Source organism: Fonsecaea multimorphosa, assembly GCF_000836435.1.
Source record: "Fonsecaea multimorphosa CBS 102226 unplaced genomic scaffold supercont1.13, whole genome shotgun sequence".
Taxonomy (NCBI): domain Eukaryota; kingdom Fungi; phylum Ascomycota; class Eurotiomycetes; order Chaetothyriales; family Herpotrichiellaceae; genus Fonsecaea; species Fonsecaea multimorphosa.
Window position 1 is genome coordinate 700,162 of NW_015971647.1, and position 11,733 is coordinate 711,894.

General features: G+C 52.7%; 5 protein-coding genes across 5 annotated transcripts; 2 read left to right on the top strand and 3 right to left on the bottom strand.

The window, feature by feature from the left end:
- Nucleotides 1-383: 383 nt before the first annotated feature.
- Nucleotides 384-3,185, top strand: Z520_06961 (uncharacterized protein; the record flags this gene model as incomplete). The annotated part of the gene is made up of 2 exons (XM_016777461.1): nt 384-1,404; nt 1,462-3,185. The coding sequence occupies 2 exons, from the start codon at nt 384-386 to the stop codon at nt 3,183-3,185; spliced, it is 2,745 nt and encodes a 914-aa protein (XP_016631632.1).
- A 1,022-nt stretch (nt 3,186-4,207) lies between these two features.
- Z520_06962 (uncharacterized protein) lies at nt 4,208-5,611 on the bottom strand (the record flags this gene model as incomplete). The annotated part of the gene is made up of 2 exons (XM_016777462.1): nt 4,208-5,429; nt 5,532-5,611. The coding sequence occupies 2 exons, from the start codon at nt 5,609-5,611 to the stop codon at nt 4,208-4,210; spliced, it is 1,302 nt and encodes a 433-aa protein (XP_016631633.1).
- Nucleotides 5,612-6,273: 662 nt separating this feature from the next.
- Nucleotides 6,274-7,118, top strand: Z520_06963 (uncharacterized protein; the record flags this gene model as incomplete). The annotated part of the gene is made up of 2 exons (XM_016777463.1): nt 6,274-6,405; nt 6,561-7,118. The coding sequence occupies 2 exons, from the start codon at nt 6,274-6,276 to the stop codon at nt 7,116-7,118; spliced, it is 690 nt and encodes a 229-aa protein (XP_016631634.1).
- Nucleotides 7,119-7,476: 358 nt separating this feature from the next.
- Nucleotides 7,477-10,326, bottom strand: Z520_06964 (uncharacterized protein; the record flags this gene model as incomplete). Its single annotated transcript, XM_016777464.1, has 1 exon — nt 7,477-10,326. The coding sequence occupies one exon, from the start codon at nt 10,324-10,326 to the stop codon at nt 7,477-7,479; it is 2,850 nt and encodes a 949-aa protein (XP_016631635.1).
- Nucleotides 10,327-10,600: 274 nt separating this feature from the next.
- Nucleotides 10,601-11,038, bottom strand: Z520_06965 (uncharacterized protein; the record flags this gene model as incomplete). The annotated part of the gene is made up of 1 exon (XM_016777465.1): nt 10,601-11,038. One exon carries the CDS (start codon nt 11,036-11,038, stop codon nt 10,601-10,603), a length of 438 nt encoding a protein of 145 aa, XP_016631636.1.
- Nucleotides 11,039-11,733: the final 695 nt, after the last annotated feature.

An 11,733-nucleotide genomic window follows, 5' to 3' on the forward strand; every position in this document is an offset into this window, starting at 1 on the left:
TTCAATCCTGCCAAGTAGCGGGCGGCCAGGTCCCGACTCCAATGGACCTGCTCTTGACCCGGTCTGGGGATGCGTGTTGGGCTCCCATTCCTCGCTGCCTGCGAACCTGAAACCATCACTGAAGATCATCAACAGTGCCATCTTAGCGAATCCTCACAATGCTTGTCAACTGCGGTGGCCTGCACCGGCTGGGAGGCAGAATGACGTCAAATTATTTCCAGGATCCTCGACGGTGACATGCCGGGACGATCATCCGCCGGCATAGTACATGCTAGAAAACCGATATGATAACCCAGCGCGAACTCCAGAACCTGTTTGTCTCTTTGCACTTGGTCCCTCTCACTTTCTGTGTAGGTTTGCTATTCCTCAAACGCGCCCAAAACATGTCCAAGGTAATTGGTGCAATCTCAAATTTCCGCGACAAAATCTCTCACCACAAGCATGAGCTGGGTGACACGTTGTCTAATCACAATGGAAGACACCGCCGAGGAGGGCCTGAAGATGACGTTGCTCGCATGATCGAACAAGAAGTACAGTGGTCGAGCGAGGATGAGGAGGAAGAGAAGAGGGGAGAAACCGGACAGCTGCGTCATGGCGAGGCAATGAAAAGCCTGGACGACTTCTTGGACAACGATGACCCTCCCGAAGCAAAGAGATACTACGGCAAGCTGCCACTGGTGCAATCTCAAGACGAGGCTTTCGATAACGACGCGTGGCGGGCGCAATGGACCTCACTCGCAGACGTTGATGCCAGCTTTATCGGCAAGGAGATCACTTTTCGCACTCGGATCCACATCGTTCGCCATATGAGCGCAAAGCTGGCTTTCGTGCTCTTTCGCCAGGAGACCACCACGATACAAGGCGTGCTCAGGGCAAAAGACGGCGGCGTCTCGGAGAATATGGTCCGTTGGGTCGAACACATGCGACCAGGTTCTATCGTGGTCGTACGGGCGAAAGTCAAAGAGCCCGAACAGACGGTCAAGAGCGCAAGCGTTTCAAGCGTAGAATTTGAGATCGAACAGATGTATCTGATCTCGGCAAGAACGGCTCCTGTGCCCTTCAGTGTATACGACGCTGACGCGGGGACTGACGGCCACTCCGTATCCGATCGGGTCAGGCTCGCCAATCGCATACTCGATTTACGAACACCGTCCACACAGGCAATCTTCCGAGTTCAGTCGGCTGTTTCCAGGACTTTCCGACACTATCTGGAGGACCGTGGCTTTCTGGAGATCCATACACCAAAGCTCCAAGGCGGCGCTACTGAAGGTGGAGCGGATGTCTTCAAGCTCGATTACTTTGGGCGGCCGGCGTTTCTGGCTCAGAGTCCACAGCTTGCCAAACAAATGTGTATCTCGGCAGATTTCCCTCGTGTCTTTGAGATTGGCCCTGTCTTCCGTGCTGGTACGTATCCACCCCATCCTCTTTTGCTGAAAAGGTGTCGCTGACATTGCTGTGCAGAAAACTCGAACACGCCTCGCCACATGACCGAGTTCACGGGATTGGACCTGGAAATGGCCATAGAGAGGCACTATCATGAAGCGATGTGGTTGATTGACGCGACACTCAAGGAGATCTTTAAAACACTTTATGACCGCAACAGAAAAGACATTGATACCCTGAAAACTCACTTCCCACACGACGACCTGGTCTGGCTGGACGAGACACCGAGGGTCACATTTGCAGAAGGAGTCAAATTGCTCAACGAATCGGGCTGGACCAATGACGACGGAAGTCAACAATCTGAGCATGATGACTTACCGACGCGAGCCGAACGAAGACTTGGGGAGCTAGTCAAGGAGAAATACCACACCGATTATTATATCCTCGACAAGTTCCCTGCCGCCGCTCGTCCTTTCTACACGATGCCAGATCCCCAAGACAACAACTTCACAAATTCTTTCGACTTTATGGTTCGCGGGCAAGAAATCCTTTCAGGCGGACAAAGAATCCACGAGCATACGCTCTTGAAAGAGCGTATGGAAGCTCAAGGTATGGATCCGGAGGACCTGAAGGAATATGTGCAAGCTTTCGAGTGGGTAGCACCGCCGCACGCCGGAGCTGGTATCGGTCTCGAACGGCTAGTCACTCTTATCCTGGACCTGGGCAACTTGCGCTACGCGTCCCTGTTTCCTCGCGACCCTAAAAGTTTTCCCGCGAAAAAGGAACCGAACCTGCGACATCCTGAGGACAGTACTCTGCAACGTCCCAAGGGCCATCTCCAGCCACTGGAGAACCTGGTGGCGAATTATGGCGATGCCACAAACACTTCGTGGATGGACGAGAGGTTTCAGGTCTGGCGGGATGACAAGACTGGCGCCGCAATCGCTTACGTCCCCACGCACGACCGAGCAATCGTTGCCGGAAACCCGCTCTGTGAAACGAAACAGCTTGAAGACGTGATTACCGCATTCCTGAAGTGGCTTCGGCGAGAGACTCGGCTCCGGCCTCTCTTTATTCTTGTCGACAAGGATGTCGAAGAGGTCCTCGGCGACAAGCTGGGATGGAAGAGCTTCACCAATGTGGCAGAGCAGCGGGTCAACCTTGCTAACAACGAGCACTTGACCATCAGCAGCGATGTCGACCGAAAGATCAGGCACGCCTCGAAGGAAGGCGTAAAGGTGACTGAATACGGCAGCGACGTGCCGGAGGACGTGCGCCAACAAGTCGAACAGCGCGTCAAGGAGTGGCAGGACAATCGAGAGGGCGCACAGGTCCACCTGAGCGTGATCACTCCGTTCAAGGACGCCTCTCATCGTCAGTACTTCATCGCCAAGGACGACGAGGGCAAAATTCACAGCCTGGTGGTCCTTGCGCAACTCTCACCCCGATGGGGAGTACAGGTGAAGTGGGCATTGGACTTTCCCGGAGCGAGCAACGGAGCCATTGAGTTGACGGTGCAGGCCGCACTCAAAGCCGCAGCAAAGGCGGGCTACAAGACGTGCACATTCGGCGCGGGCGCAACAGCCAAACTGTCCAGCGAACACAACGTCGGCGGCGCCAAGGCCGCTACACTTGACTCGCTATACCAGACCCTCGCGGCCAAGTTCAATCTGGACAAGAAGACGGGCTTCCGGACCAAATTTAACACCCTCGACGACCCGCTCTTCCTGTGCTATCCACCCAGAGGATTGGGGCCGAAGGGTGCCCGAGCTATCATCGACTTCTTCCAAGGGGAGGAATAGAGTTCAGCCGGCAGGCGGAGGAGGAAGTGCGATACATATTTGCCGTGATGGGACGGCCCCGCTTATCAGCGAGAGTCATCGAGGATGTTAATGTTTCCAACCTGCGGGTTTCGATACCCTGGCCATCGTGGCTGAGTTTCTCTGCCCCTTGCAGTTAGCAATAATGAAGAGGATGGCGAAATAAGGACGAGACCAACGTTGATGATTTCGTCCTTTTCGCTCGAGTGGAAAACAAAGGAAAAGAAAGAAAGTCGCGCAGCTCTCCAAGCACATGTCTGTCTCCAAGCCTTAGCAACAATACATAGCAACCGCCCCTTTTCGCGCGCCAAATGCGCGAGGAGGGCTCTATACATCAATGAAAGCCATGTCGTTGATCGGAATTTGCAACCCATATACTTACTACCTAGGTACTATAGTGATTGCTACCCGACCGGGAAGTAGGCCCGATTAATGTGTAAGCGGCATCCTATATACACACGGACAATATAACCATATAACAACATTCTGCCCACAGAGTTATGTCTCTAAAGAGAAAGAGGTAGAGCCACTGCCCCTTTGAAACTTCGTAAGCGCGCACACTCGCTGTCCCGTCAGGAACTGCCGTTGGGCCTAGAACCTCAATTCTGCGAATCTGGTAGATATCCGTCAGGACCGGAATTCCTGACACTGCCTCTGGTTCTCCGCCGTCTAGAAAACGAAAACGAACATACCGCGGGAGCTGGAGCTGGGTATTATCAGATGAGACGGGAGGAAAGGCCTGCGTTGGGGAGGGGGCCAAGTTAGAATTAACACCGGGAGGGAAGAGATCGGTAGATGAGTGAAAGGAAGAGAGGAATGCTCTTCTTGATTGAGGAACACCAATGCCACGTGTTCTTCTTCTCGCGGTCATCACCACCTCCACAATTCCACTTTTACAGTACCTCTGTACGACTATACGTTTGTGAGTTTCCCAGCTTCGAGACCAACATCAGTGAGTTAGTTCATGGGGAAAATAACCCCAGCCCATCACCAACGGAAAACCTTCAACACAGAGCCGTGGAGCGCTCTCCTCGACCACCACTACTGCCACTGCACGTTGTATATGCTCTGACTCTTTCGCCGACATTGTTGGCCACGTCCTGCAACCGGTCGGTGTCGGTTCGCAGCTGGGCACCAAGATCCGGCGAGGGGTTTAAGGCTCCCATGAGGACGATTTTCAGGACGAGATGGAAGAGGCGCAAGAACGAGACGGAAATAGGCTCGGGGCTAGAAGGTCGGGCGACGTCCGTCTTCTGAACGAGGTCGAGATCTAGGAGCCATGATTCCAACGAGTCCAACAGGGCTGCTTTCTGGGGCAGGAGTCCGAGAGCGCTTTCTACTGATTGGACTTGTGATACTTTGTCGAGGAAGTCAAGCGTCGACGCGGCGATCCTTGTAAGTCCGGTCCGCATGTCGGGCGCAATTGTGCGAAGATCGCAAGCTCCGACAGGCATTTGATGAGGCGCAAACAAAGTTGTTCCGCCTGCGTCGGCTGTTGTTGGAGGAGGAGGATCTGCAAATTTGCATGGTGCAGCAAACAGCTTAATGATGAAGACGTCCAGCAAGGGCAATTGGTCGTGGTGTGCAGGCACAAGTTTTTGCCCTGCGAGAAGCCCTGGCCGTGCCCTGTGCTCGTGCATGATCCTGAGTCCTTGAATGATATGCTGGGCCATGGCAGTGTAATTCTTCCGCACTTGCTCAATGCTTATGAAGATCTGACAGCAGAGCAACACCGACTTCAACCCGTTGGAACCCAGAGATGACAGGTTGGATGCAAGACCTCTCAAGGCCATGCTGTATTGTTGGAGGCCATAATGTTGGCTTGGGCTCTGCTGCGCGACGACAGACGCAAGATCGTCTCCGAACGTCTCGAGGTCTTCCCGGAGAGCTTTGAGAGACAAGACTGCATGTCGTATGGGCGGATCAGTCAAGCTGGCTTGGAGAATTTGTCTGGCTTCTTCGTCACAGCCTAGGACCACGTCGAACAAGGTTTTGGTCGAGAAGTACCGATTGAGGAGGTCGATGTCCTCTGGGGCGATCTCCGTAAATGTGGGCCGGATGGATGGAAAAGCAACATCTGAATTGCTCTTGCCAGCATGAGCGTTGTTGATGGGTTGTTGACTGGTCAAGATTATAAAAGGGGACTGGTAGCCGTCGCAAGTACGGCCAGTGCTGACACACTTCTGGCAGAACGGCTTGTTCTCGTCACATTTTACCTTTCTGACCCTGTTGCTAGTCAGGCACAATCCCTGCAGAGCTGGACCTCACATCTAAATCCAGATTTCGGTCGTGGAGACCGAGCGATGGGATCTTCCCGCCATGACTGACCTGCAGGTTGCGCAACCAGTTTTGACCTTGGTTCTGCATTTGATGTTCCGTTTGCGGACGACAGCGCAGCCGGTCATCATCGCTGGGGGCAGAGGAGGAGCATGGAGAATCCAAGCTTATTACGGAACACCTTTGAGACGAAGGTAAGAATCATAGCAAGTAAGAAATCCGAGTGGACAAATTAAATGATGCAGCATCATTCACCATCGGGAACACGGGGAAGGCGACTCGGACTCTTTGAGGAGTAAGTGCCGGGCGTGTACTTTCCAGGCTAGTACGGAAAGAACGGAGTGCGGCCTCAATGACCAAGCTGATCGCTAATCGTTTCGTGAATGTCTATCGGTGTGTTAAGAAGGGAAGAGAATCTGTGACTCGACTATGTAGAAGGTCAAGAGCACCTTTAGTCTAGTCCTAGAGTCGCCTAGTGCCTCCGGCTAAGCTACCATTTATGACACGGGGCTAGCTCAATTAAGTATTGAGAGCGAACCCACCAACCATATCACACACCATTGGAAGGGCTTGATCCTCCTCCCTCCATCCAGCACACGCCCCGGTATTTCTAAGTTCCAGATTCCGACTGTCTCGATATGGACGAAGGCATCTAGGCTCAGTCAATCCCATTGTCTTCGTCCTATATAAGCAGTGGCCAAGGCCCAATCTCTCTCAAAATGAGTACTTCCACACAATGTCTCGGCTCACAAATAGCTCCAGCCTCGCGTCTAAACTCCTATCCAGTTCAAAGATGTCGCCGGCTTTTACTCTGTATGGCGCCCGCGGCTCGACCAACACCGATCGTGTCCGCCTAACTCTCGCCGAAGGTGGCCTTACGGACTACGAACTCGTTCTGCTCGACCTTCGAAAGGGAGAGCAAAAGGTGGGTGAATCTGACACGATTTCTTTTTGGGAAGACGGATTGCGGCTTGTATCGGATTGAGCCTGAATATTCTCCACACTTCATGGACTATCTTTACTTTCCTGCCTAGAAAATGCTCGAATCCCGCGGGAGCTGACGGCCGTTGCACTTAATAGTCTCCAGAACACAAAGCCCGTCACCCGTGGGGGAAAATCCCCGTCCTCGTTTCCGCCGAGGGCTTCACTCTCTATGAGAGTCGCGCAATCTGCAAATATCTCGCAACAAAGTACTCCTTCCCACTTCTACCGCCGCTTGACTCCTCCGACAATATCGAATCTGCGGCGCTGTTCGACCAAGCGCAGTGCGTCGAAATGCTTTACTTCGCCGAGCCCGCGGGCAGAATCGCGTTTGAGAAATTCGCCAAACGATTCATGGGCTTGCCTGCCGACGAGACCATTGTCGCCGAAGCACTGCGATCGGTCGAGACGTTCTTCGACGTTGCAGAAGAGCGCCTCTTACGCGACAAGAAGTATATGGCCGGAAACGACTTCACGCTCGTGGATATCTTCTACATTCCGTTGGTCCAGAGGCTTTTTGCCTGTGGATACGGAGATGTCATCGTCAGTCGCGAGGCTGTGAGTGCTTGGTGGGACCGGTGCGTGAATCGCCCGGCTATACGGAGGGTGTTGGCCGCTGATAAGGAGGCTGCGGCTGCTGTCAGTGCCAATAGATAGATGGGATAAATTTTTACTGGATCTCGGTCCTTCTAATAGCAATAGTAGGGCTTTCTCGAAAAAATAAACAGAGTTTACAGACTAAGGTGATTTGGCATCCTAATGATTGAGGCGGCATTTCCTAGGACTAACCAGCGCGCGAAGAGCCAACCCCAGGTCACACCGAGACGTGTCGCTCATTTTCGCTTTATACTCTTACCGAATTAGTCTACAGCAAGTAAACCCATGCAGCTTCACTGAGTAAATACTAGTATTTACGCTGGTTCGTACGTAAATCTCGTCTCGGGCTAGCTCAAGTGGTTTCAAAGAAACCTAGAAAATCTCAGGTCTTGTGGCTGAAGTCGTCGTTCTTGACCTCCTACCGCCTCGTCTTTTCCTCCTCCAATGCCTTTAAAATCTCATTCAATATAGGATCGTGCTCCGGGTCGGCGTCGAAATCCTGGTCAAGCACTCCGTCCATCAGCCTGCGTTTCCATGCCAACCAGCTGTCATAGAATACAGCATGGAATTGTCCGTCAGAGAATGTACAGTGATGAATACCCCATTCTCTATGGCTGAGCACAATCCCCGCAATCTCAACTGCGGTCAAGCTGGCTATACGGCGGTTTAAAATATCCGCTATGCATTCGGCGGCTGAGTCCGGAAAAGGAGAGGGGCTTTCGGAAAAGGCCTTGTGCAGGGACTCACTGGTAGAGGAGTCAATTTCCAAAAAGCGCTCGAGTCCTCGAGGGGAACACTGATAGAACTGCACGCCGGGAGCGCTGGGTTCTAGGATGATATTAATCTTGAAGATGTCGAAATCTTTAGCGAGTGTACTCACGACCAATGCTGTCGATTCGTCCGGTTCAGTGCAAACAAGTTGTAAATCTTCTGCAACGAACCATGCCCTCAGGTGGAGCGCTTGGCCTGTGCTATAACTCCCGGAAACATCGAGGGCCTCCAGTTGGCACCGAAGCGCCTTAAGAGCGGTGTCGTTGCCAAAGCCTTTGCCACTATACGCGCGAATGTGTTGCCAAAAGGGGCGACTCACATAAAGATAAAAGTCCGCCCCGGGCCAGTAGTGACACAGTGTCAGGTTCAGCGTCCACGAGAGGTGAGGCTTAAGCATTGCAAGGATCTCGTAGTCGTAGTCAGCTCCATCAGGCCAGAATCCTCCCCTATCCAAATCCAAAAGTAAACTTGCACAAAACCCAGCCACGAGAGTCAATTCCTCCTGCTCCAGAACGCCCAATTTTCCCTTTAGATAAGGTGTCAATCCAAATTGCAGGCAACAGATGAAGACGATATTCTGGAGGGGTGAAAGAAGCGGGCACACCAGGCCCTCGCACAATAGGTCCTCACCATCCACATGATTGACGTGCGATACATTGCTATGCTTATTCTCCGTGAGGGGCGGTGGGAAAACTCTCGGCGTTCGCTTCAGGACTGTCCGAAGTGTATGATCGATGACCTCCGAGTCAAAACCAGTCCATGAGGCCCCTTTTATTTGGCGTGCAGCACGTAAAATGCTTGCATCACTGCTCGAATTATCGTTGACGAGGAAGATGACCGAACGAGCAGTCATCACTCGTCTCAAAGCTTCCAGTTCGGAGATGCCACACGCTTGAAGCAATGCAGCACCCCTTTCACTATCCACAAGGAAGTCTTGTGCGCTGCGGTGGATAAATCCCGCCCGCAATCTGTGCACGCGATCCAGGGCTTTGTAAGGGAAAGTCTCTGGGAAGTATCCGTCGATGTCCTGCTCGCTGACTTCGACGAGTCCTGCGCATCTCACCACCGCATTGGCTTCAAAATTTTCTGCCATTGCATCCAAACGTGCCAGAAATTGAGCATTCAGATTGTCGGGGAAGTTGCAACTCAGCATTTCCGGTTCTTGCGATGCTACAAAAACTTCAAGCAAGGACAGCGGCCCGAGCTTATTCCTGACTGTAACTTCGATTAGACGTAGGTATGACTTTGGGTGTTTCGCATAGAACGTATCCTGCCGCTCAATTAAGAACGTAAACAGTTCATTCATTCCACTTGGACATTCTTCAAGGCGTCGCTCCAGATCGTCCTCGTCATCTCCCTGGATTGCAGCCCTCCGAAGTTCTTCCACGACAAGATAAGCCCAGAGAAAGACCCCGTCCGCCCGGTCGGCAATCTTCATTTCAAAGGAGGCGCATCTAGTTGCAGAGAGGCGCTCGCTGCAATGCGCCATGATATCCCTGTAATTGAAGTCCTGCAGGCGCAGCGACGGACATTGCTGGAAAGCGTGCTGAAAGAGAGCCTCTGGTCGGCTTGAGCAACAAATCTTGATCTTGTTGGAGCCTTGAGCAATGAATCGAATCGCATCCAGCAAAGCTTCATGGTCATTCGGGACTTCATCAAGCCCATCAACCAGTATGCAGTAGTTGAAAGCAGAGTGATCGAGCAAGTAGCGCAGCCATGATCTTAGTTCGATGTTTGTCCAGGATTGAGCGTGGGAGCCCGCCTTGACAAGGCAAGCCCGCAGGCTGTTGGGTGCTGCACGGTCTACGTTAGCTCGAATTTTGGCCGCGATATCCTGATCAATGTCAAGGATCTGAAAGCAAAGTGACCTCCAGAATCCTTCGAGAGATTTCAACAGAACACTTGTGGCCGGTCTGAAAAACCAGAAACTGAGCAGGCGGACAGGCCGTCGGTTGGCCCATGCTTCCAAATGGGCAAAGCCATGGCCCCTGGGCTGAAGATTTTGATAGATATAGTCCATAAGGGAGCTCTTCCCGCTACCAGGTTTGCCACTGATCCAAAAGACCTCTTGACCAGTCCGAAGCCACTTAACGAACATATGGGGCTTTTTACCGTGAGAACGAGCCTTGCCCTCGCCCGCAGGATCGAATATCCAGCTATAGGTCTCGCCAAAGTCGACGACGCGCCCCTCAATCGTGTTGCGTCGTTCGTTCATCTCTGGAAAGGCCAAAGCGTCAAGCAGACGGCTTCTAAGCACATCCTGAGCTTGATCCTGCAGATACAGTGTTTGCACATAATGCTGCTGAGCCGCATCCTCGAGGAGGGTATCTTGGCCGTCGAATCGATGCATCAATCTAGTCTCTGCACCTTCGATTGTGGCTGGAATGTCTGTCGAGAGCATGCGTATGCTTTGCTCGAGCTGGACATCTTGGTTGGTGAGACGCGTCGTCAAAACTGTTTCCGAAGCTTTGATCGATGTATTTATAGCACTTGACATCACCTGTAAACGACCCAAAACCTGGGCAATGGCATCTTTCTGACCATCGGATAAGGTTTGGAACTCGGCTTTGCGCGTCAGGTCGTCCTGGCCAGCTCTGATACTGGAACGCAATAATCAGCACCGTGGTTATGAGGCGTTAGGACAAGACCAGCCACTAGCTCAAGACGTTACGCGGCAGAGAGAGCGAGGGTCGCAATGCTCGTCTCGAGAACGTCACGATCACACTAGAGCCATACGCCTGGCGAAAGACAAGACTGGCTGTCATAACTCACTAGAGGTCCTTTAAAATGGCTGAACGTAGCGCCGCATCTTGCTGTTCCAGCCTCTTCCGGAGACTTTCAATGGTCCCTCTGTTGAAAATGGACTTCAGAGTCGTCTTGAACGCGCTACCGCTCTTCTTGATTCCCTGGTTCTTCGAGAGCTTCAACTGGTTGAGCACCTTTTTGAGCTCCGCCGTCGTCGCGACGGAATCATCCACGATCTTCTGGAGCCGCGTCGGACGACCAGAAGATGTGTTCGTCTGGGCCTTGAACGTCGTTTCTAGATCCTTGTTGGCGGCCGCGATGCCTTGGGCGTACTCTTCAATGTGATTGTTCTCGTCCAGCGAGCCTCGCTCGTATATTTCCTTGCACACCTTCACTGCCTCGATCGCCTGTTCGACGAGTTGGGTGACGTTGCATGCGAGCGCGAGGGCGGTGATGGGGTCCATCGTCCTATCGCAAGATCAGGTTGCGTTTTCCCACTCTCGACGTGGACTTCAGAGGGCGCAAGAGGTCATCCACAATGGCTCTGCGGTTGGATTCCCGACCTTCAAAGAGGTATTCTGCGTCCCACCTGGACACGAGGGAAGACTCGTAGGAAAGAGGAAGTCCTCTGCTGGCGAGCATCATGCCATCAGGCTGCGCTGCAGCAGAGATGTCGAGTCTTTTCGCAGTCAGGCGCCAGGCGTTGCTGTCGAGAGACTCGATTGGCCTGGCGGCTGCATGAATAGCTAGCCATCTTTGGCGAGAGCAACATCCCAGCCTTGTCGAAAGGTGTGGCTCGAGGCTGCCTTGTGTGAAGTCTTGGCTCAGTCGTGCCTGATTCCCATGGTGATTGATAGGGCAAGATCACCTAGTGAGTGGTGCGATTTGGACGCGAAGGTACCTAGGTACGTGTAAATACCTACCTAGGTAGGTAGCTTTCGGAAGCGGGCTGGCCTAGGGCTGGAGACCGCTACTTCAAACACCAAGCTCCCTAATTATCCCTGCAGCTAACCTTCCCGAACTCGTACCTTACGACGGATCCCAAGGATTAGCAGTGGCTTTGTAACGTCTTCCGACATTCAGAGTAGCATAGTACACAGACCAGAATTTGCGAGAAGGGTATACATTAGACATGACCAGCTCCCGCTTCATAAACTCG